At 42.0% G+C, this 25,140-nt stretch overlaps 1 protein-coding gene across 3 annotated transcripts in view; it reads right to left on the reverse strand.

The window, feature by feature from the left end:
* Positions 1 to 25,140, reverse strand: part of IPO9 (importin 9) — a 183,880-nt gene that overhangs the window by 127,107 nt on the left and 31,633 nt on the right. For 2 of the 3 annotated variants that reach the window (XM_039517959.1, XM_039517957.1), the window contains exons 3-8: positions 18,798 to 18,890; positions 14,297 to 14,383; positions 12,931 to 13,132; positions 7,072 to 7,160; positions 6,504 to 6,590; positions 4,682 to 4,801 (exon numbers count right to left, since the gene is read on the reverse strand). In XM_039517959.1, the coding sequence (XP_039373893.1) occupies positions 4,682 to 4,801; positions 6,504 to 6,590; positions 7,072 to 7,160; positions 12,931 to 13,132; positions 14,297 to 14,383; positions 18,798 to 18,890 (678 nt within the window). The remainder of the gene's footprint in view (positions 1 to 4,681; positions 4,802 to 6,503; positions 6,591 to 7,071; positions 7,161 to 12,930; positions 13,133 to 14,296; positions 14,384 to 18,797; positions 18,891 to 25,140) is intronic. The other variant, XM_039517958.1, reaches the window with a different exon arrangement.

Raw genomic sequence — 25,140 nt, forward strand, 5'->3', positions numbered from 1 at the left:
CTGGTAGTTGAAAGCAGCTATCAAATCCCCCCTCATTCTTCTCTTCTGCAGACTAAACAGTCCCTGTTCCCTCAGCCTCTCCTCATAAGTCATGTGCTCCAGCCCTCTAATAATTTTTGTTGCCCTCCGCTGGACTCTTTCCAATTTTTCCACATCCTTCTTGTAGTGTGGGGCCCAAAACTAGAAACAGTACTCCAGATGAGGCTCACCAATACCGAATAGAGGGGAACGATCACGTCTCTCAATCTGCTGGCAATGCCCAAAATGCTGTTAGCCTTGGCAATAAGGGCACACTGTTGACTCATATCCAGCTTCTCGTCCACTGTAACCCCTAGGTTCTTTTCTGCAGAACTGCTGCCTAGCCCCTCGGTCCCTAGTCTGTAGCAGTGCATAGAATTCTTCCATCCTAAGTGCAGGACTCTGCACTTGTCCTTGTTGAACCTCATCAGATTTATTTTGGCCCAATCCAATTTGTCTAGGTCCCTCTGTATCCTACCCCTACCCTCCCAGGTTAGTGTCATCTGCCAACTTGCTGAGGGTGCAGTCCACGCCATCCTCCAGATCATTAATGAAGATATTGAACAAAACGGGCCCCAAGACTGACCCTTGGGGTACTCTGCTTGATACCGGCTGCCAACTAGACATGGAGCCATTGATCATTACCCGTTGAACCCGACGATTGAGCCCGCTTTCTATCCACCTTACAGTCCATTCATCCAGCCCATACTACTTTATCTTGCCGGCAAGAATACTGTGGGAGACAGTATCAAAAGCTTTTCTAAAGTCAAGGAATAACATGTCCACTGCTTTCCCCTCTTCCACAGAGCCAGTTATCTCATCATAGAAGTCAATTAGGGTAGTCAGGCATAACTTGCCCTTGGTGAATCCATGCTGACTGTTCTGATGCACTTAGAGGAGAGGAAAGTGATCAGGAATTGATTCCTTGAGGACCTGGCTCCATGATTTTTCCAGGGACTGAGGTGAGGCTGACTGGCCTGTAGTTCCCTGGATCCTCCTCCTTCCCTTTTTCAAAGATGGGCATCACATTAGCCTTTTTCTAGTCATCCGGGACCTCCCCTGATCACCATGAGTTTTCAAAGATAATGGCCAATGGCTCTGCAATCACATTCGCTAACTCTTTTAGCACCCTCGGATGCAGCGGATCCGGGCCCATGGACTTGTGCTCATCAAGCTTTTCTAAATAGTCCTGAACCACTATATAATTATATATAAATATAATTAAGTATATCTTTATATATATAATTAAGTATTATCTTTGTCATCTGTTGACTCATCAATACAGAATCAGCTTTTTTCATATGCTCTTTCAGCTCCGTTCTGTGTACTTCAAACACGCTGGGTAAGTAATCTTGGTGAAGCTTGTTAGCAGAAGGAAGGGCACTTGTGTTTGGAATTGGTTTCTGAATACACTCCCTTAACACGAGGTTAATCCAGTTTCTCCATTGGTATATTTGCGCTTGAGAATGCCACGACAAGTTCAAAATATGCCACATTTTGAACATCTCGGTACTGCAATTAAATAGATATGACAGTTGTCTAATGTTTTGCTTTTGATGTTGAATCTGTCTCTGTGTTGCATTTGGTATTATGATACCAATCAGAATTTAAATGATTATTAATACTAGACTTACGTGTATGGTCTAACATGACATTGCAGGCTGTACAAAACAACTTTCCACCATCAGCACACAACCACTTGGGATACTGGTTTGCGCACACACGCACGTATTTAGCAGGATTTGCCATTTGTTTAACCTCGAAGTACTGTAACATGTGCATAAACAACTGTTTGCTTCCTAGCAACATACATGTATCATGAGATTGGATGAGTTTGTTCAATTTTGAATGACAAATTGAACAAATACACTACACACTCATGATAACAAACCCTGGGTTCTAAGCTATTTGTTTGGTGTACCCAGGGATTTGTTATAGCAAAAGGGGGCTGCGGGAGTGCAACAGTTCTTCCGGTCTCGCAGCTGCAGCGGAGGCACAGAACTCTCTGCCACCACCACCAGACCTGGGGCTGGGGGAGCTCTCTGCCCCCTCTCACTCCAGGTGGGACCTAGGGAGGGGTTCGGTATAACCCAAGGTTCGCTATTGTGAAGGGCATTATACCAAGAGTGTACTGTATTGCCAAAGCTACCGTAATTAAGGTGGGAAGTACTAACAGGAAAACAGTGTGTGTTGCAAACCTAAAAATGTATGTGAAATTGTGGACTGTGCAAAGTAAACGAATTAGAATCAAAACTGTGGTGGAAACCTAATATTGTGGGAACAGCAATACTGAAAATTAAATAGGGCCTATTATGATTTAAATAGAGATTAATCACTCCTGGAAGGCACACAAATAATGTATGGCTCCAACTATAAGAATCAGTCTTCCACCTCTGAGTCTATTTCTCATCTGTAATACTGGAAAAGTAGTGTGCTTAACGCACAATCCAAACATCACCTCCACACAGCCATAGGTGCCAAAATCAATAACTGCCCCAAGCCAGCTACCAACACCTCCAGTCCCTCATTCATTTCCCCCAAATTTCTACAGTGCAGCTATGTTGTCAGTACAAAGATCTGTAGGACACCAAAAACAGGAAATGAGAAAAAAGGTAAGAAATTTAATTTACTATCAAAACCAGTACTTCCTTTTTCCCACCCTTCACCTCTTACCAAGTTAAACTGTAAGCTTTTCAAGGCATGGACTCTCTCTAACTATGCATCTGTATAACATCTAGCACAACAGTTCTCCAATTTCAACTAGGGCTTAAAAATGCTACCATAATTCAAACAAAACAATAAACCAGAGAGATTTGCCACAGAACATAGGTCCAGCTTGCTACGGAATACACTGGGCTTTAACAAGTAGCACAGAGGCTTTAGTTAGAACTGAACTGGTGACCACGGGTGCTTTAGGCTACGATTCAGGAAAGCAATCCTACTCACAAAGGCACTTAAGCATGTGCTTAAGTATTTTCCTAAATAGGAATGTTCTAACACTGAGGTGGGCAAACTATGGCCTGCAGGCCACAACAGGGGATGGGGGGGTGGAAAGGGGGTTGGGCGGTCAGGGGATGAGGAACAAGGGGTGGTTGGATGGGTCGGGGGTTCTGAAGGGGGCAGTCGGGGTGGGAAGTGGGAGGGGGAGGATATGTGGCGGGGGCCAGGCTGTTTGGGGAGGCACAGCCTTCCCTACCCAGCCCTCCATATAGTTTCGGAACCCTGATGTGGCCCTCAGGCCAAAAAGTTTGTCCACCCCACTCTAACAAGTATTTTCTTGATTGGAGCCTTACACAAATTAAGAGCAGCTGTATAGAATATTCCGGATTCACAATTGTTGGCACTCCTGAGTGTCACATTTCCTCTGCATTTGCTATATGACAGCTATGACAATGATGTCAATGCACAGGTTCCAGGCATAAGAATGTGGAAATTCTGTAACATTCCTTCACATCTCTGAACACACACTCCCCAGGTTCAGAGACTGAGTAAAAGTCATTGACACTTGTATTTCATTAAGTTCTCCAGGCAGCCTGCTCAGCATTTGCAATATTGTCCAAGAACCCCAGCTCAGAACCTTCTCTCCACTGAGGGAGCTCTGAGTTAGGTTCAGCAGCTCATACTTTTAGCTCTCCAAGCCTTGGCTTCTGTGTTGTTCTCTAGGCAGCACAGCCTACTCTTCTAATTCTCGCCCTGATATAAAGCTACAGCTGGATTCTTACTTTGACGCCCTTATCCAAATCTGCTTGGCTCTATGAAACAGTGCAGAAAGAATGCACTGTAATCCAGTTAGCTCGTTCTTGTGTGGAAACATGGAGTGTCGAAGAGGAACCCCCACCCTAATGTAGGCATTAGTGCAATATAAAGGTTAAATAATAAAAGGTACAGGCAGGTCCTGGCAGGACTGAGACACAAAATGTCCAACACCCAAAACAGCAAAATTGCAACTTCCACAGCATCTTGGAAAGATGCCAGTTTATCCAGACAATGAACCACAGAATCCACAGGGTCCTGACTGAGAAAAGTGAGGCAGGTCAGACTTCTTAAAGGTACTGGATCCAAGCTATCTACAAACTCAGGAAGAAAACACCGTTTCACTGTTCTCTTTGCAACCATAAGGACCAGATTTTTTTTAATTAAAACATTCTGTAGCATAATTCTGCAGCAAGAAATGAATACCACATCCTTGGAACGATGGAACACATAGGGTCCTGGCTGTAACCAAAAAGCTGTCACAATACACTGCATACATTTGTGAAGATACAAAAACATTTGCGAAGATTCAAATCACCTTAATAAAAAACAAACGTTCCCAGTCAGAATTAATACACCACATACCAAACAAACAAAATTAGGCTCCCACCACCTATTTGTCTGCCATGATAGAGACAAGCTACAGACCTCTCTCGCCTGCATGCATGCGCGCGCACACACACCCGAGTCCGCAGCTAACAGAGAGCTGTCTTGGTTCTAATCATATGCAACTACAACTCATTCAGACAAAATGGCTCATGTTAACATTGCAAGATGTTGGAGTCACAGCACTCTGCAACTCAAAATGTGTAATGCCAACAAGGGTGACATTAGCCTTGTTTTTCTGTCTCAATGTTAAGACAACATATATGTGGGTATTAATTATTACTGTATCACACTATGTGCTTACCTTTAAGACCTCCATCTTAAATCCACTGTCAGATGTAGGGCCATCAGGCATCTGTAGGGCCTGAACAAAGGCCTCTGTGAACTGCTGCACTACAGGAAAGATCAGGACTTTGGCTGCACCCTAGTCACAACAAATACAAGTAGTACTGAATTCTATATATTAGTATTATCATAGCACTTGGGCGTCTCAGTCATGGACTAGGACACCATTGTGCTAGGCGCTATACAAACAGAACAAAAGGACAGTCCGCAATAACTGGTAAATTTACATACACTATTAAAAGCTGAAGCTCACAGACAGCAATGGAAATCGTACCGTTATGTCGCCCCAAAACAAAACAGAGGCTGATGACAACTGCTGTGCATTTAGGAGTCACATGCAGCTTCCGGGGGTGTCTCTTCACAATGACTGTCAAACTGACTTGCTTCTCAGTCTGGAAGCCAGCAATAATTGCAAAGGAGAACAAGCTTTTCAAAAACTGTCTTAGTAATAATAACTGGCATGAGAATTGCTGTGTTGATTTCTCTAGGTAATATATAAAAAGCATTTTGGCTGCACTGTAAATGGTGCTAGGTGGAGCAAGATTGAAGTCTCCATTTTGGACAGAGTAAGAAAAATCAGAGACATCAAAGCTTACGCAATAATATAAAGGCACTAGTTGTGACTCCGTAAGTAAGACAGTTAAGTTCTACACTTAAAGCAGTCATCAACATCCTTGTTATTAGTTCCATACTCAAAGAGTAAGTGCTGAAATTTTGGGTGTGATATGCTATACTCTATTCTTCATATATAGAGAGTGAACCCTACCCTACTTTAGGGACAAAACTTAAGTCAACCTTAATTGTGGAGCCAATGTGACAGTCATGGAGTGGCTATGTATTAATCTATTAACTATATGTAATAACCATAGGACTATTTTAAGTGATCTGGTAAGTAAGGTAAAGTTTCTGTATAACTATGGTGGATTGCTGGAATTTCTTGTATGACTGTTTTCAGAGTGGTAGCCGTGTTAGTCTGTATCAGCAAAAAGAATAAAGGAGTACTTGTGGCACCTTAGAGACTAACCAATTTATTTGAACATAAGCTTTCGTGGGCTAAAATCCACTTCATCGGATGCATGCAGTGGAAAACAACAGTAGGAAGATATATATACACAGAGAACATGAAAAAATGGGTGTTGCCATACCAACTATAACTAGACTAATCAATTAAGGTGGGCTATTATCAGCAGGAGAAAAAATCTTTTGTAGTGATCATCAGGATGGCCCATTTCCAACAATTGACAAGAAGGTGTGAGTAACAGTAGGGGGAAAATTAGCATGGGGAAATAGGTCATTACACAAAGTAAAAACTATGTAAAAACTATGGGAGAACAGAATGATTCCACCTGGACCCAGGTGACTGCCCAAGGCCCAAAACCTAAAGAGGGGGTGCACTGGAAGAGATCAAGAGTCAGAGGTACAATTCGCTCAGTAACTGTGACAGCCATGATGAGGACCTCCAGAATGGACCATATAGTGCCTTCTTCCCCAAACTACAGCACTTAATCTGTGTCCTGAAAATATTTTCTCATAAATTCCAAGTAAATCTATTGATCAGTTTAGGAATTAAAATTAAGTGTGAAGAAGCCAGTTGCACTGAGTTTTGCACTTGAAGTAGAGATTTGGCTACTTTGCATTTAAGAGAAATATAACATTCTCCCCAAAATTACAGCAGTATAGAAATAATATTCTAAGTTTCCAAACAGATGTTAATTTTACACCTGCTCAGAATCATTTCCTGCAATATACAATGAACTCATGAACTGAAAAATCAAACTTACCTTCTCCAACTCCTCCATGTTACAGATCATATGGGCACATGTGGTGAAGATCTCTACTGCACGTGACCTCGTGCGAATACCATACACCTTGTAGAAAACATATAATATGTCTCAAGTGTGACAAGAAGAGAAATGCTGGTGATATCAGGGAAGGGAAAGTGAGTTTAATCACTAGCTACCATTAACCATGCTCATATGTTATCCGTAAGACACTTATTTCAGAGATTTCTCTTTCTTCAGCACAGTCTAAATTTGAACAAGTCACCAGCTAATTTCCTAACAATGAACAGTGAACCTGAAAACTCCTAAAAGACACTGTAGTAACCAAAACTGCAGGAAAAGGAGACAAAGATATCAGAATCCAACACAATCTCATTCTCACTTACCTGAAATACCCTCTTAATGCATTCAGAAGATCATCACATTTAATTACTTTCAAACACATGACATCTAGCTACATCTACATTTCTTTATTCCTTCAGAACAGGCACCTCCCTCTCTAATTTTGCAATATGTGGTCATTTACTTAGTACCACTAACAGTGAAGACAAATAGTTCTTTTCCATACCTCCGCCATTGTGAAAATTTTGTACATCTCAGGAAGAATAACAGGAGCGACGAGTGGCATCTGTGTGTCTGTCACTTCGCGGGTAAACTCTAGAAAGAGAAACAAGTAAAGAGGAGGGTCCCCATACATTTGAGCATTATCTTCCAGGTTCACATTCCAATTCAGTTCAGCCTCAACAACAGAAGTGATTTTATTCTTAGTTAAACTTTAATTTACACCAATGTGTAGGGCCCTACCAAATTCACGGCCATGAAAAACATGTCATGGATCATGAAAGCTGGTCTGCCCCTGTGAAATCTGGTCTTGTGTACTTTTACCCTATACTATACAGATTTCAGGAGGGGAGACCAGCATTTCTCAAACTGGGAGGTCCTGGCCCAAAATGGAGTTGCAGGGGGGTGACAAGGTTATTTAAGGGGGGAGTTGTGGTATAGCCACCCTTACTTCTGGGCTGCCTTCAGAACTGGGCAGCCAAAGAGCAGCAGCTGTTGGTTGGGCGCCCAGCTCTGAAGGCAGTGCCCCGCCAGCAGCAATGCAGAAGTAAGGATGGCAATATCATACCATGCCACCCTTATGTCTGTGCTGCTGCCTTCAGAGCTCAGTGGCTAGAGAGTGATGGCTGCTGATCAAGGGCCCAGCTCTGCAGGCAGCAATGCAGAAGTAAGGGTAGTAATACCATGCCATGCCATCCTTACTTCTGCACTGCTGCTGGCAGCAGCTCTGCCTTCAGAGCTGGGCCCTCAATCAGCTGCCACCGCTCTCCAGCTGCCTAACTCTGAAGGCAGCACTTCCGCCAGCAGCAGCGTAGAAGTAAGGGTAGCAGTACCACAACCCACCCCCCAAAAAAAGAAAAAAATAGGTCTGCAACTAGGCTCATTGATTTCAAGAATGTGGAGAAGGCTTGGAATTACTTTAAATCAAAGTTGCAGTTGGAGCCTGCATTCCAAGCGGAGGGGGTGAGAGGGTTGTTGTAGGGACAAGTTGCAGACTAAACTGGATGAACAAGCATTTCAGGCAGGTTATTAAGGGCAAGAAGAAAGTCCACAAGGAATGGAAGAAGGGATGGATCACTAAGGAAAGCTATCTCTTGGGGGTGTTTTTACACTGCAATTAAAAACCCACGCCTGGCTCGTGCCAGCTGACTCAGGCTCACAAGGCTCAGACTAAGGGGCTGTTTAATTACGGCGTAGATGTTTGGGTTCAGATGGGAGCCTGGACTCTAGAACCCTGTGAGGTGGAAGGGTCCCAGAGCTTAGGCTGCAGCCCTGCAAGTCTGAGTGAGCTGGCACAAGCCAGCTGTAGGTTTTTAACGGAAGTATAGACATACCCTTGAGATCAGGGAGCATAAGGAAAAGGTGAGAACTGCCAAAAGGCAAGCAGAGCTAGCCCTTACATAGGAAATTAAAAACAGTAAACGTAAACAGTAAATTTCTGCCACGGCTGTCTTGGGACCAATCTTATTTAACATTTTCATTAATGATCTTGGCAGAAATTTAGACATGAAATTAGGCAACAGTTTCTAACCACCAGAGGAGTGAAGTTCGGGAATAGCCTTCCAATGGAAGTAGTGGGGGAAAAAAAACAAACTTGTTTCAAGACTGAGCTTGATAAATTTATGGAGGAAATGGTATGGTGAGGTAGCCTAAAATGGCATATGGTGACTGCCATTAGGCAATATCTCCACTGGCCAGAGATGGGATACTAGATGGGGAGGGCTCTGACTTAGGGTTTGTCTACACTACCCGCCGGATCAGCGGGTAGTGATCGATCTATCGGGGATCAATTTATCGTATCTAGTGTAGATGCAATAAATCAATCCCTGATCGCTCTGCCGTCGACTCCTGTACTCCACCGCGGCGAGAGGTGGAAGCGGAGTCGACGGGGGAGCGGTGGCTGTCAACCGCACCATGAGGACATGAGGTAAGTCGACTTAAGATACATACGCAACTTCAGCTATGAGAACAGCGTAGCTGAAGTTGACGTATCTTAGGTCGATTTCTCCCCCACCAGTGTAGACCAGGCCTTACTACATAGAATTCTCTCTCAGGTATCTAATTGGTGGGTCTCGCCCACATGTTCAGGGTCTAACTAATCGCCGTATTTGGGGTTGAAAAGTAATTTCCCCCCAAGTCAGATTGTCCGTAACCCTAGGGGTTTTTCACCTTCCTCTGCAGTGTGGGGCAGAAGTCACTTGCTGGTTTGAACTGGAATAAACAATGGATTCTCTGTAACTTCTCTGTAATTTGAGGTCTTTAAATCAAGATTTGAGGACTTCAGTAACTAAGCCAGAAGTTATGGGCCTATTATAGGAGTAAGGTGTGGTTCTATGGCCTGCGATGTGCAGGTGATCAGACTAGATGATCATGATGGCCCCTTCTGGCCTTAAAGTCTATGCGTCTAACGTGAGCTAACACTTTAGACAACAATAGTTTTGATTAATGCTCCCCATTATTTAATACAGTAGCAGCTGGTATCCAAAATTAGTGCTGAGGCTGCAGATAACATTCTGCGCCCTATCCCCTTTTGAAGTAGCTCATATTTTCCAAGTGGAAAATGGATTTCCAGGGGCAGCAGGGGCATGTGCAAACAGGCCTATACTGTCTCTATCTGGAGAGAACCCCATAGAAGCCTGTATTCCATGCTTTGTGCCTTCTCCCTCTCCTGCAAGACCGAAGGTCCCCCAGTGGTAGAAAGATGTACAGCAACCTCCAAAGGATGGAGCTGCTTCAGCCTCATAGACACTCCCCGTGTCAGCAAGAGGTACTACATCCAGCAGTGATCAGCCACATGACAGATAGGACATTACTAGTGAGGCTTCACACCAATGATCAGCCAGCCCTGGATTTATATAATTTGTGCTGTTACATTTTGTAAACAAGCACCTAGATGCCATGGTGCTAGGCACAAGTCATTATAATATTTTAATATCCTAGCAGGCACTAACAGCATCCAATGGAGTTAAGGCTCCTAAATAGTTTCCATTATAACTGCCAGTTTTCATTGGTTTTGAGGGCAATGGGAAGTGGTAGCCATTGAGAGATATTACAATTCTTTATAGAGATTTCCATAAAACAATGTTTGGCAGCCCCTGTTGCAAAAAAACTTTCCAATATGAAAAATAGCAGCAAAAATGACCAATCACCTCAAAATTGTTTTTAAAACTATCCCTTCCACTAGATCAACTCTACAAGTAATGAAACAGAGTGATGGGCAGGGAAACCCTTGGGGCCAGGAGAAAGGGAAAGCTGGGGTGTGTGCACACTTGGGGAAATGTGGGGAAACAGAGAGGGGGAAGTTAGGGTGTGCATACACAGGAGAATTACAGAGGTCAGAAACTGGGGAAAAAACAGCCAGTAGTTTCTGGCCGCATTGAACTGCTCCTGAAGGAAAAAGCCAGAGCGTACTGGTGAATCTGGCACTCAGATTTAAAATAAAATTAAAGTTCATACTACTTATCTTAAAGTCATTAGAAATCTCAGCACTATCTTTGGGTTTCTTGTTTAGTATTCATGTACGACATCTTTAACCATTTAAAAAAAAGAAATTCCTAGATAACTGTTAAACTGGCGTTAAGGTTGAGTACACATCAGTGATTTAAGGTAAAAAATATTATAGGGATATTGTAATTAACCTCAAAGAAATCAAAACATGTTAAAGTACGGAAATGAACTACCTCAAACTTTGCTCTGTAATGGCACTATGAGCAAAAAATGAGGAAGAAATTAGCATTTTAAGAGTCAGTTTAATCTGGAACTACAAACACTATTATGCACTAACCATAATTTTGCCATTATTTCTTGGTGTCACTGCAGGGATTTCTTTCAAGATAAACAACTCTGAATTTCCTATATTGGGAATGCTTGTTTTGGGGGGAAATTACATATCTGAAATATTTTCAACCTTAAATTACTGATGTGTAAACTGGTATCTCCACCTTAACCTAGCTTACCATAGTTTTTATCTGGGATATATTAAAGTATTCATGTAGCAAGAAAAACAGGAATAGTGCATATGTGCCTACCAGCTCTGCTTTTCACTGTACAACCTTAATGCTGAATTAACAGCTTTTGCAATTTAGATTAAATGAATAAAGTTATTGATCCAGCATTATAAAGTGATGAAAAATACAAGGCCACATTCATACTTGCTGCGGGGACCATGGCTTTCCATTTTGCTAACTTTAATTTAAAAATCTCAAATATAAAGTATAGCTTTACTCTGAAAAAGACTACAAAATGTCTCCTTCCCCAATTTGCTTCCTGGATGTATTTAAAATACCTGCTTACTTTTGTGATAAAATTTGTTGCAGCTTTTTACTCCTGTTAGTCTTGGCAGCCCACTCAAAAGAACTAATGGAATCTTCACTTAGTCTTGTATATCAACAAAACGGTTTGCTGAGTTCCAAATCAATTATACCAATTCAACCCAGTAAAAACAATGAGACTGCACTGGGGTTGCTGAAGGGAGATTTTCACCTATAGAATTTTTATTACTGGTAACAACACATATAATAGATAAACAACTGGACTCTTCGAGGTGAATCTGCGGAACTGGCAATTACAAATATCTTTTTGCTTATAAAAATGAGCACATTCAACATGCATGTCTCCAGCATAAACAGAGACCACTTCATAATATCATTTCCACAAAATCACTTTTCAGAGTAGAACTGAATTTTAATGTTGCCTTGACAGTTTTTGCATTTGGTTTTCTTCAACGATACTCAGTTATCTAGTGCTTGAAACTGCATTTCAAATTACAATGCTCCACATATACCCATGCTCATACCTGTTAGAAAAATCTGATACTGATTGTTTTAGAATCATAGAATATAGACTCATAGAATATTGGTGTTGGAAGGGACCTCAGGAGATCATCTAGTCCAACCCCCTGCTCAAAGCAGGGCCAATCCCTAACTATCTTTTTTGCCCCAGATCCCTAAATGGCCCCCTCAAGGACTGAACTCAGAACCCTGGGTTTAGTAGGCCAATGCTCTAAACACTGGATTATCCCTCCCCCCAAGAGTATAACTTTATTTGTAAACAAAATGTATTCAAGCCAAAGGCATAATTCTGTGCAGGAATCCAGGGCTCAATTAAAGTGTAAATAGTGAGATGTGTGAGAAAAGTTTTTAAAAATCCCTTAGTTCATGAATACCATCTTTCTTCAAACAGATTTTAGTATATTTGGAAAGTCTGGTTAAACACAAACCTCATCAGAACAAACAGAAGAAATGTCAGATTAAAGTTGTAGGCACCTGAAAAATAGGATCTTATAATGGAAGTTCCTTCCTAGCTGTATCCTATTAGCACAGCATACTTTCCTCTATGCCGGCAGTTCTCAAACTGTGGGTCGGGACCCCAAAGTGGGTCAGGATCCCATTTTAATGGGGTTGCCAGGGCTGGTTTAGACTTGCTGGGGCCTGGTGCCGAAGCCCAAGACCGAGGGCTTCAGCCCTGGGAGGCAAGGCTCAGGTTATAAGCCCCCTGTCTGGGGCTGAAGCCTTGGGCTTTCCCCCACCCGGGGCAGCAGGGCTTGGACTTTGGCTTTGGCCCCTCCATCCGGGGTAGCAGGGCTCAGGTTTTGATCCCCCCTCCTATGGCCATGTAGTAATTTTCATTGTCAGAAGGGGGTCATGATGCAATGAAGTTTGAGAACTCCTGCTATGCCTTAATGACAGCCCCAGAACAAGGAAGTTTAGCAGTGACTGAGCTGGAGGCTAATTCCTGAAGCATACAGGCACCCCACTTCTATTCCAGTTTCTTTACTTCACTCAGGAAGTGGGAATGTGGCACAATACCACCAAAGTCAAGGAAAAACAGGACAACTGCTCAGGTCTTGCCATGCATATACACATACCTGTAAGTACTCTCATGGCTCCATGCACTGCATTCAGATCACCACTAACCAGCATCTCCATCAACAAGTTGAAAAGCTGGGGCCAAGCCTCAGGCCAGTCCCAGTGGGCTATGGCTGAAACTGCATAGGCAACACTTGATCGCACTTTACTAATAGATTCTCTCAGTCCATTGGGTAACAGCTCCCTTATGGCAACTTTTGCCTGCAGAGAATAATGATATTTAGCAAGAGAGATCATTTATCACACACAACAATACAGTGTTTCAAACAACGCTTATCACATTCTGATATGTATAACAGATTCTTTTGTTGTTAGTATCAGGTTTATGGGAAGTATCTGAGTGTGATTTCAAAACATGCACATTTGGATTCCCTTCAATTTATAAAGGAGACAGAACACAACATGTAGAAATGTATTACTCTTCCCATATAAAACACACCCAAATATAAAAGCTTTCCCAAAAGTAAAGCTGTGATTAAAGTTTAGTTTATTCCTTATACACAGTTTTAGTCTCATAAAATCCTTCAAAGGGAAGGAAAGGCATGAGAGCTCCAAGTAATCCCAAATAAAAAAGGAGCCTAGCCTTTCCTAGGAGTTCTAAATCTAGTGGAGAATATACCCAGGATGTCTGCTCACATTTAACCCAATTCCTAACACCTTTCATTTCTCCAATTAGTATTTCCCTTTCAGTGAGCCCCAATCTAGATGTGCTTGGCTTTGCAACCTTAAACAAAAAACTGTTAAAAGAATGTTATCTCCTAGGGTGTTCGTTTGTTTTTTCAAAGCAAACTAAAAAACAGAACTCCCACATGCAGCATATTGACACAAATAGTTCATCAGATTGAGCTAAGGGAGTAGATGAGAGCAATAGTAGACTGTCATCCTCTATATGGATCAGCACTAGAGGGAGATGAGAATTTACCACTAGGTTTGACAAATATTTGTCAACAGCAGAGGAATGGCAAGATTCAGAAATTGTGGGTTCCATTCCAGTCTCTGGAGGGGAGTGTGCTTTGGTGGGAACAGAGTCTTCTGCCTGCTTCCCCACAAGTCTGTCTCCTTCCCCACCCCTTCCAACCGGTCATCGTTCCATTCAGCCCAGTCCCAGTCTTCTTGCCTAGCCAGTCCCAATCTCCTCTGTGGGGTGCCTTTCTGAGTCAGGCTCTTCCCCCACTTCTTGTTCCGAGTCTTCCTGCCCAGTCAATCCCAGTTCTTCCCCCCCCCCCCCGCACCCAGTTCCTTGTCTGATCTCAGTATGGGTCCCCAAAACAAGCCAACCAGAAACCTCAACTTTCCCCAATGATAAAAACCAGTTACAGCAGACAAGCAACATGCAACCAATTCAGTATTAAACAGGAATCTTACCCTTTCTGTGGTCTCTGGATGCCTAAACTTGTCTGACTGGGAACACCAGTGAGTCTCCACATATTGTTTCAAAATTACAGATGCTAACTGTAAAAGGAGAGAAAGAACATGAAGCAGAACTAAAGGAATGGGTCACATTCAGAATAGTTACAAATGTCCCTCCTCGTCCCTAAAAATGGGGTTGGCCAAAATATGACATTCCCTATGAAAGAAACAGGAAACTTTGTTGCAGAGACAAATGGAGTCTGTAGTTATTTATTGTTCATTGACAGCATGCCTGATGCTATACAGAGTCTAGAGATATTTGATGCCAGCTTCCTATTAAACCCACCCACATCCCAGAACCTGCTCATCACCAAATCAAGCACCATATTAAATGGCTGATTAAAACTATGTCAAGCCTAACTCAGTATTAACAACATTTTAGAGATCTCTGGGAACATGTCTCTCAGACCCCATTGTTTCCACCTAGCTAGAGAAAAGAAATGGTTAGAAGCAGATGGCTTCCTATGCTGTAAATTATAACACTTCAATAATTAAAGAAGTCTGGCACTTGCTATTACCCAGATGGTTACTAACTACCAAGAAATGCCCAAACTAGAGGATCAAGGTCAGTGAGGTAATATCTTTTATTGGACCAACTTCTATTGGTGAGAAAGACAAGCCAAAGAGAGCTCTTCTTCAGGTCTGGGAAAGGTACTCCGAGGGACACAGCTAACTGCAAGATGGAACAGACTGTTTAGAGTAAGTAATTAGCACACACTCTAAGAGACCGTTCAAGATAGAGTGGCCTGTTAAAATCTCTGCAGTCATAGGACAAAATGAGAGGGTTTGTGGGTTAAAGATTGTTGCAATAAGCCATAAATCCAATGTCTGTTCAAGCGATGATTTTTGGTGTCTAGCAGAGTTATGAATTTAAGGACTGATATGAACAGATCTGTGTCTGACCTAAGAACAGCCATACTGAGTCAGACCGAACGTCCATCTAGCCCCAGTATCCTGTCTTCCAACTGGCCAATGCCAGGTGCCCAGAGGGAATGAACAGAACGGGTAATCAAGTGATCAATTCCCCGTCGCCCATTCCCAGCTTCTGGCAAACAGAGAAGGACACATTGATGGACCTATGTTCCATGAATTTATCTAGTTCTTTTTTGAACCCTGTTACAGTCTTGGCCTTCACAACATCCTCTGGCAAAGAGTTCCACAGGTTGACTACGCATTGTGTGAAGAAATGCTTCCTTTTGTTTGTTTTAAGCCTGCTGCCTAGTAATTTCATTTGGTGACCCCTAGTTCTTGTGTTATGAGTAAATAACACTTCCTTATTTACTTTCTCCATACCAGTCATGATTTTATAGACCTCCATCATATTCCCCCCTTAGTAGTCTCTTTTCCAAGCTGAAAAGTCTCAGTTTTATTTATCTTTCCTCATATATAAGCTGTTCTATACCCCTAATCATTTTTGTTGCCCTTTTCCAATTCCAATATATCCTTTTTGAGATGGGGTGACCACATCTGCATGCACTATTCAAGATGTGGGCATACCATGGATTTATATAGAGACAACATTATATTTTCTCTCTTATCTCTCTCTTTCCTAATGATTCCCAACATTCTGTTCACTTTTTTGACTGCTGCTGCACATTGAGTGGATGTTTTCAGAGAACTATCCACAATGATTCCAAGATCTCCTCCTTGAGTAGTAACAGCTAATTTAGACCCCATCATTTTATATGTATAGTTGGGATTATGTTTTTCAATGTGCATTACTTTGCATTTATCAACTCTGAATTTCATCTGCCATTTTCTTGCCCAGTCACCCAATTTTGTGAGGTCCTTTCCTCCTTATAGGAAACCTGCACAACTCTTCCAAAGAGGAGCCTGGGAGCTTAAATTCATAATATGTGCTAACTATTTATGCTAAACAATCTCTTACACCTTGCATTTAGCAGTGACACTCTGCGTACCTTTCCCCAGCCCTGAAGAAGAGCTCTTTGTGGCTCGAAAGCTTATCTCTCTCATCAACAGAAGTTGGTCCAATAAAAGGTATTATCTCACCCACCTTGCCTCTCTAATATCCTGGGACCAACATGGCTACAACAACACTACATAAAAACCAGAGGATGTAATTATAACTAAGCTTCTAGGACATTTTATATTACACAAAAATTTCCTTTTATTCTTGCATATATATACCTGGCCCTGGAAATTTCCACCACTTGCATCCGAAGAAGTGGGTATTCACCCACGAAAGCTCATGCTCTAAAACGTCTGTTAGTCTATAAGGTGCCACAGGATTCTTTGCTGCTTTTATGTTTTTATCTTTGTGTTTGCCAGCCCTCTCCGCCCCCCCCCTTTTTTTTTTTTTAAAAGGACATTGCTGATTTTTACTAAACCAAAAACAGGAAAACACAACTTCAGTTCTATTTGGTATCTAGTAGAATTTAGAAACGAGAATGGTATTGATAAAAATGTAATCAGTTTTTGGATTAAGCTGCTAAAATTTAATACACTTGTTGATAAGCATCACACTAGACAGACTTTCACTCTAGCCTCTGCCTTTGTTAAACGAACAGGGAAAGTGAAGGACAAGGGGTATGTCTACGCTGCAACATGAGCCTGTCCTTGAGCTTGGCTTATGTTGCATCTACACTGCAATTGTGCTAAATGGGGACTCGGACCCAGAGTTTCAGGACCTTGCAGCGCTGGAGAGTCAGAGCATGGGTCAAGCCAGGACACAAGTTCCGAGCCCTATTGCTTTGTAGTATAGATGCAACCCAGCTTGACTCAGGTACTGGGAGTCCACCAGAAGTATCCCACAATTCCATGCGACAACTTCATTAGTCCTCTCTATCCCAACAATCTGCAATCCATTCTATTAAAATGGAAGCCGTTCAACCCTTTGGTGTGCAGCAGCAGATCAGGTCAGCATTAACACATTCTCTTCTAATCACCAATCTGCAAGCACAGTATCAGAGAGCCTCCTGGATTTGCAAGAGGGCAATCCAATCAAGCCTTTTGCAAAGTGAGCTGCTTCATGATTACAGGAGCACAGCCATATTTTGGTGAATCTCTGGTGCAAGGCAAAGTAAATTGTGTATTTCAGGAAAAGCATCAGGAATGACCATGTGTACTAGCAGATAGCTAAAAAGCTGGCACCTCTGCAGATTTTCCAGACAGGTGATCAGTGCAGCAAGCATATTAAGAGGCTGAAGAGCAAGCACCGGAAGACCAGAGATAAGAACTGCACCTCAGCTACTTGCCAACATCATTCCCATTTTATGGGGACTGAGGGGAGTTCTGGATGCTGCACTAAACACAGAGCCAGCAGTGCTTCATGACAACCTGGTCACCCAGGATGGTCCCAGTTGGCCCTTGAATATCTGAGGAGAGCCAGCAGCAGGCTCTCAGTGAGGAGCACAGAGTGACTCTTCTAATGAAACCAGTCCAAGAGCAGGCTGTGGATCAGGATCGACAGCAAAATGCTTGGTTTCTATTCACTGAGCTTACAGAAAACCAGGGGTAGACAGAAGCCGCCACCGAGACCAGTAAATGTAAGACTCAAATTTACAGTTTATTACATTAACGGAAAGGATTTCTGCTGTAAGAAGCAATGCAAAAAATGATAAGCCCCGGCTTCCAGCATGTGGCCACTAATGGCAGATTGTATCACAGCGCCTTGGCATACCCCCATCACGTGGAGTTCAAAAAGGCAACATGGCATTTCAAACATTCATAAACAGCTGTAAACGTTATTTCAACAGTTAAGTCACAAGATGGTTGCTAGGGCCATTCTTGTTTTCCTTTCAGTAATAAGAAATTTGCCATTCTGTAATCACTCATCCTGGGTCTATGGAGCCATCTGTAAACAGTGAACGCAGTGTACATGTTTGGGAAACAGTCTTCTATTTCCAAATTAGTCCATTTCAGTTAGAGGTAACCACGCAGTCTGTGGGTCACAAAATCATTTCTTCAAAGTATGAGTGGGATGTCAGTTATTTCCCAGAACTGTGCCAGGTATGGGGTGTAGGAAAGCTGAACATTTCAGAGTGTTTGTGTGAAGAAATAATAGGGTAAGCCAGGTGTGAGCTGACAGCATCATGTTCATTCCTTCATGGATTCTGACCCACTCCTGGCTGCTGATCACAAAATGTTTGCAGCTAAAGAGGAATTCCAGATAGTTAGTCACATTGCAGGGAAGGGTATATTTTCCAGGCCCCTCTGTATAGCTGACTAGTCCACTCCACTCACAAATGTGCTGTTTGGTCACTAAATGTTTAAATACTTTAGCTGCATACACTGCAGGTTTCCCTCCAGCAGTTTGGAATAACATCTCCCTCTGCCAATAGGGCACCACAAGAATGGTTGTGTCTTCCAAAATATGAAAGGTCTGAAATGAGAGAAAAAGCCTTTTGCAGCTAGGGTGCTATACATCCCCCACCACACGGCAATTAGATATGAAATTTTTATGAAACAGGAAAAAAGGTTATAATTTTTAACTTACCATTGTCTCTGCAGTTCTGTAACAGATTAACAAGGCTGTATCCGGAGACAGTATGAGGACTGAATCATGCCCTTCACAATGCATCAGTTCACTCTAGAAATGTTACATTTTATATCCTTAAGATTCAACAAAAATTGTGCTTCTCCTTTTTTCCATTTAAAAAAATGAACTAATTTAGACAATAACCCTGCTTCTTGTCCTCTATCAGGACCCTCAAGCTATACTGCCTACTGTTCTTCAGGAACTCGATCTCTGGCCCAATATACCTTCTCAGACCATTCCAAAATGAAGCATTTCCGTGACGAAGTTATGGCTGATGTTCTTGACAGGGCAGACCATATAACACCCGGCCTCCAGAATGCTCACCTGTGGAATGTTAGCAATAGCAATCATCTGATCTTAATTGAAAGGGATTCTCAGGCAGCTAGGATCCAAACCATTTAGAATTCCAGAACTTTTTTGGGAGAACAGAGATAGTTGTGAGAGGCACAGAACCTCACATACCTATTGTATTGGTCCCTCAGAATACTTTAGAGATGTGAGCGGGTCACTGTTACAGCATATATTTTATATTAAAAAAATTTATTGAACAAGTTCTAGATTTGCAGCTTTGCAGACAAGTCCTTCCTGCAGTACTGGTATAGCTCAGAAAACAGAGCGCCTATACGCCACCCTCCAGCATGCCACCCTGATCAGAAAGGAACACTCCAAGGATCAAGAAGACTACAGTCTCTAGGCCTATGCTGAGATTGTCAAGTGTGTTAAATGCAATGGTGTTTTGGGGAAATATTAATACTTGTCCACTATGCTCTGGACTAAGGACACCAATCCATTTCACAGATGTCTCTGGAACAGCCATAAGGATGTACTTTTCATCCACTACTGACCTAGGCCAAAGTAGTAGTTAACCATGCACAGGCTAATTAAATTTATTTACTTAAAAGCTAAGTTATCCACAGGACAGTCAACCTACAGAAAACAAGACATTTTGGCTAGAGAATTAGAACTTTTCAATGCACCTGGCTGTTTAACATGTCCATGTAAGTGGACAGCTGCCAAAAATTGAAAGTAATGGTACAAACAGATACAGGATGCAGATACATCCACAATCTGTTTGTGACATACAGCTACCTTTATGTGCTAGTACTTTAAGAGTTCAGTTACTCAGTGCATAGCACAATTTTACCTTAGTACCTATTACAACGGGACTGGGGCCAGGTGCTACCACAATACAAACAAACGAGTTAAACAGAACATTGTCAGCTTGAACCTCTATAAAGTCTAATTCTAAATCTAATCACTTTTCCCCATTTCAGGATTACAAGGGACAAAATTATTCCATTAGATTATTTATGATTATTAGAAATACCAAGGAAGCCACACAAGAAAATGATAAGATTTTGGTGTTTTATTTTGTTGTAAAATGCTTAGAGATTAAAAGGCACTAATACAAAAGAATATTTTGTGGCAGAGGGAAGATTATTTCCATTTCCTTTCTCCTCCCCTGCTACACCTCTCCCAACTACAATTTTCCGGTTTTCTTGCCACCTAGTATTAAAATGGTATTTGTAAAATAAAAACCACTAAAGTAGTAAAATATTTGTATTAGAATTAGCATCACTGTAACCAACAAGAGGCGATGCAATTTTAGACTTGTTTTGGTAAGTAGTGAGCACATCGTAGAAGAGCTGGTCATAAGAAATAACCTTGATTCGAGTGATCACGAGTTGATTTAGTTTAAATTAAATGGAAGGATAATCAAAACCAGGTCAACTCTGATTTTTTATTTCTAAAGGGCAGACTTTGGGAGATTAAGGGAATTAGTTAAAGAAGTCAACTGAACTGAAGAGCTCAAGAACTTAAAAGTGGACGAAGCTTGCACTTTCTTAAAATCAACTATACAAAAAAAAACTATCTGACATTTGCATATCAAATGTGATGCTGTATGGAATCTGAGGGACACTTTATGTTATCATTCATCCCATTATTGTAAAATTGCAAGGAATCTGACCAGATATGTCATGAAAGGTGTCACTAAAAATGTTATGATTTGCAAAATATGATCATTTTGTTTATATGTTAGTATCTTTGTATTATGAGTTACAGATATGTAGGGTACATCCATATTTCCAAACTGGTGCTGTGTCTCTGGGTGACACCCCCAGACAGAATGCCATCAGCAGTAGGCCTGCTTGATGGCCCATCAAGAGACATCAGCTGTACAATAAACCCATTGAAGGGAGCCAAGGATTATACCTTATGACTCAGAAAGGCATGCAGGGACATGCTTATGGAGAGAACTCTAAGGCCTTTCAATGCCATGTGCTATGAGTTTGTGTTTGAGACAAAGGAAGTACCAGACACATGGCAAAAGGGCTATAAAGGGCAGCTGCATCATCTCCATTTTGTCTTCAATCCTGCTTCTTACCTCTGGAGTAACTTTTCTACAAACTGAAGCTCTGAGCAAAGGACTGAATGACTCATCCAAGTTGTGGATGTGTTCCAGAGGGATTTTCAAGCCAGCAAACTCACAAATACTGCTAAGAACCTGATATATGGACTTTGAAGTCTTTGTATGTATGTGACTGCTTTACCATTTAACAACTCTTCTTGTTCTCTCTTTTTTCTTTATACTAAACCTTTAGTTTTAGATGCTAAAGGATTGGCCAGTAGCGTGATATTTTGGGTAACATCCAAACCTATAATGACCTGGTAACGTGGCTAGGGTCAGAAGAACATCTTTTATATGTGAGCAGAGTTTTAAAATAACTTCAATATTTTTGTTCAATATCTTCATTAATGATTTGGAGGATGGTGTGGACTGCACCCTCAGCAACTTTGCAGATGACACTAAACTGGGAGGAGTGGTAGATATGCTGGAGGGTAAGGACAGAATATAGAGGGACCTAGACAAATTAGAGGACTGGGCCAAAAGAAATCTAATGAGGTTCAACAAGGACAAGTGCAGAGTCCTGCACTTAGGAAGGAACAATCCAATGAACTGCTACACACTAGGGACCGAATGGCTAGGAAGCAGTTCTGCAGAAAAGGACCTATGGGTTACAGTGGACGAGAAGTTGGATATGAGTCAACAGTGTGCCCTTGTTGCCAAGAAGGCTAACAGCATTTTGGGCTGTATAAGTAGGGGCATTGCCAGCAGATTGAGGGACGTGATTATTCCCCTCTATTCGACACTGGTGAGGCCTCATCTGGAGTACTGTGTCCAGTTTTGGGCCCCACACTACAAGAAGGATGTGGAAAAATTGGAGAGAGTCCAGCGGAGGGCAACAAAAATGATTAGGGGGCTGGAGCACATGACTTATGAGGAGAGGCTGAGGGAACTGGGATTGTTTAGTCTGCAGAAGAGAAGAATGAGGGGGGATTTGATAGCTGCTTTCAACTACCTGAAAGGGGGTTCTAAAGAGGATGGATCTAGACTGTTCTCAGTGGTACCTGATGACAGAACAAGGAGTAATGGTCTCAAGTTGCAGTGGGGAAGGTTTAGGGTGGATATTAGGAAAAACTTTTTCACCAGGAGGGTGGTGAAGCACTGGAATGGGTTACCTAGGGAGGTGGTGGAATCTCCTTCCTTAGAGGTTTTTAAGGTCAGGCTTAACAAAGGCTGAGATGATTTAGTTGGGGATTGGACTACATGACCTCCTGAGGTCCCTTCCAACCCTGATATTCTATGATTCTCACTGTACTGGACCTAGGTGTTGATTGGGAGCCAGAGAACTGGAATGCAATAAAGGGGGCTGTGAGATTCCTTTTTTTTGTGTGTGCTTCTTGATAACCAGTGTGGGGATCAGAAGCACAGTTTGTGACTGGTTGAAATGTTTAACTTCAGTGTTAACCACCAGTCTTTGGGAGAATCTGCTTTCCCTTTTGCAGCCTGCCCTGACCTTGATATTTTCAGTGGGGGCTGCCCCAGGCACTATGGGTCACACCAAGCAAGGGGGGAAATCTTGCAGGGAAAGGATCCCGACCGAGATGGATGACTAACCTCCACAAAAAGGTTATTAGAAGTAAACAGGGAATGGAAAAAGGAGTTGATCAAAAAAACTACATTGTGGAGATTAGAAAATGCATGTATAAAGTGGGAACTGCTAGCAGTCAAGCAAAATTAGCTTTCAACAAGGAAATAAAAATAAATAAGACTTTTTTAGAATAAGGAAAGATGAGGCTGGGCCACTATGCAGTCTGACTGGGAAGAAGATTATCTTTAATCTAGGTATGACCCAAAAACTAAATTAATACTTTGCCGTAGTTTTCAAAAAGGATGATAATATGGAACTTTAACTGGCACATGAGTTTGCTAGTCTGGTAGCAATGATTTTTAATTAGGCTATTTATTTGACGATAGTACCGTACAACTGGAGACTAGCTAATGTTGTACCTATTTTTAGGGAATAAAAAGTGATCAGGGCAATTGCAGACCTGTTAGTCTGACCTCAGTAGTATGCAAGGCTTTAGAACAAATTGTGAAGAAGGAAATAAATTAACTTAAATAGAGGTAAATGGGGTGTAATGCAACATGGGTTTATCACAGGCAGATCACACCAGGCTAATCTGATTTCCTTCTTTGAGACAATAACTGCTTTTTAGATAAGGGAAATGCAGTAGATCGAATACACTTGGACCTTAGTAAGACATGAGACATAGCACCACATGGAAAATTATTAGTTAAATTAGGTAAAATGGGGATCAGTACAAGCACTGTAAGGCAAATAAGGAATTGGCTTAAGGGCAGAAGGCAGGTTGTGCTGAAAGGTGAAGTATCAGACTGAAGGAAGGCTTCTAGAGAAGTTCGTCAAAGATCAGTCTCGGGACCAATCTTATTCAATACTTTTATTAATGACTTTGGCACAAAAAGTAAGAGTGTGCTAATGAAATTTGAGACACAAGGTTAGTGAGTAATATCTTTTATTGGATCAACTTCTGTTGATGAAAGAGAGAAGCTTTTGAGCTACACAGGTACTTTTCCCAGAACTAAAGACTCTATAAAAGCAGCAAAGAATCCTGTGGCACCTTATAGACTAACAGATGTTTTGCAGCATGAGCTTTCGTGGGTGAATGCCACTTCGTCGGCATTCACCCACGAAAGCTCATGCTGCAAAACATCTGTTAGTCTATAAGGTGCCACAGGATTCTTTGCTGCTTTTACAGAACCAGACTAACACAGCTACCTCTCTGATAAAGACTCTATGTAGCTCAAAACCCTTGTCTCTTTCACCAACAGAAGTTGGTCTAATAACAGATATTACCTCACCCACCTTCTTCCTCTAATATCCTGGGCCCAACACAACGACAAAAAACACTGCAAACTACTAACAAAATCTGCTCATGATACAATGTTGGAGGCATCTTCAATATAGAGGAGGATCAAATATTATACAGGACGCTGTGGATGACCTTGAACACTGAAGTGACAGAAACAGGATGAAATTCAGTAGTACAAAGTCATGCACTTTGGGTCTAAGAAGAAGAATTTCTGCTACAAGCTGGAGGTTCATCAGGTGGAAGTAACAGAGGAAGAGAGACCTGGGAGTGGGAGTCGATCACAGGAAGACTGAGTCACCAATGTGATCCAGCTATGAAAGAGACAAATATGATCCTAGCAAATATTAGGCAAGGCATTTCCAGCAGAGAGAGAGAGAAATATTAATGTCATTGTACAAGGCATTGGTAAGATCTGATTTGGAATACCATGTACAATTCTGATCACTCAGTCAAGAAAGATTAAATTAATCTGGAACTGGTTCAGAGACGAGCTACTAGGATGATTAGGGGACTGGAGGGCCTATCTTATAAGAGGAGACTGGAAGGGCTTGGCTTGTTTAGCCTAGCAAAACAAAGGCTGAGAGGAGATATGACTATTCTCTATAAATACCTTGGGGCCAGGGTAAACATCAGGGAGGGTGAAGAGCTAAGTAAGCTCAAGGACAATGTAGCACAAGAACAAATGGATATAAACTGGCCATGAACAAATTCAGACTGGAAGTTAGAAGATTTCTAACCATCAGAGAGGTGAGGTTCTGTAACTGTTCCCCCCTTCCCCCCCCCAAAAAAAAACAGTTGTGGGGGCAAACAACCAAATTAGTTTTAGAAGAGCTGACAAATTTTTTGAGTGCGCTTGTATGACAGGTTGCTTGTGACAGTAGGTGGCAGGGTTCAACAGCCCTGGAGTTCACTTTTAGTTTGTGTCTTGTTTCTAACAGCTCGTGCTTCATGGTTTCAGCTAGGCACCTGCAGAGTTCACGAAGGATTATCCCCACCCCCATCAATGTATTTTGGGAGTTTTATCACCATCAGGGATGGCTATGACTGGGGATGGGACACCAGG

This window comes from Mauremys reevesii, unplaced genomic scaffold (assembly GCF_016161935.1).
Source record: "Mauremys reevesii isolate NIE-2019 unplaced genomic scaffold, ASM1616193v1 Contig2, whole genome shotgun sequence".
In the NCBI taxonomy this organism is placed as follows: domain Eukaryota; kingdom Metazoa; phylum Chordata; order Testudines; family Geoemydidae; genus Mauremys; species Mauremys reevesii.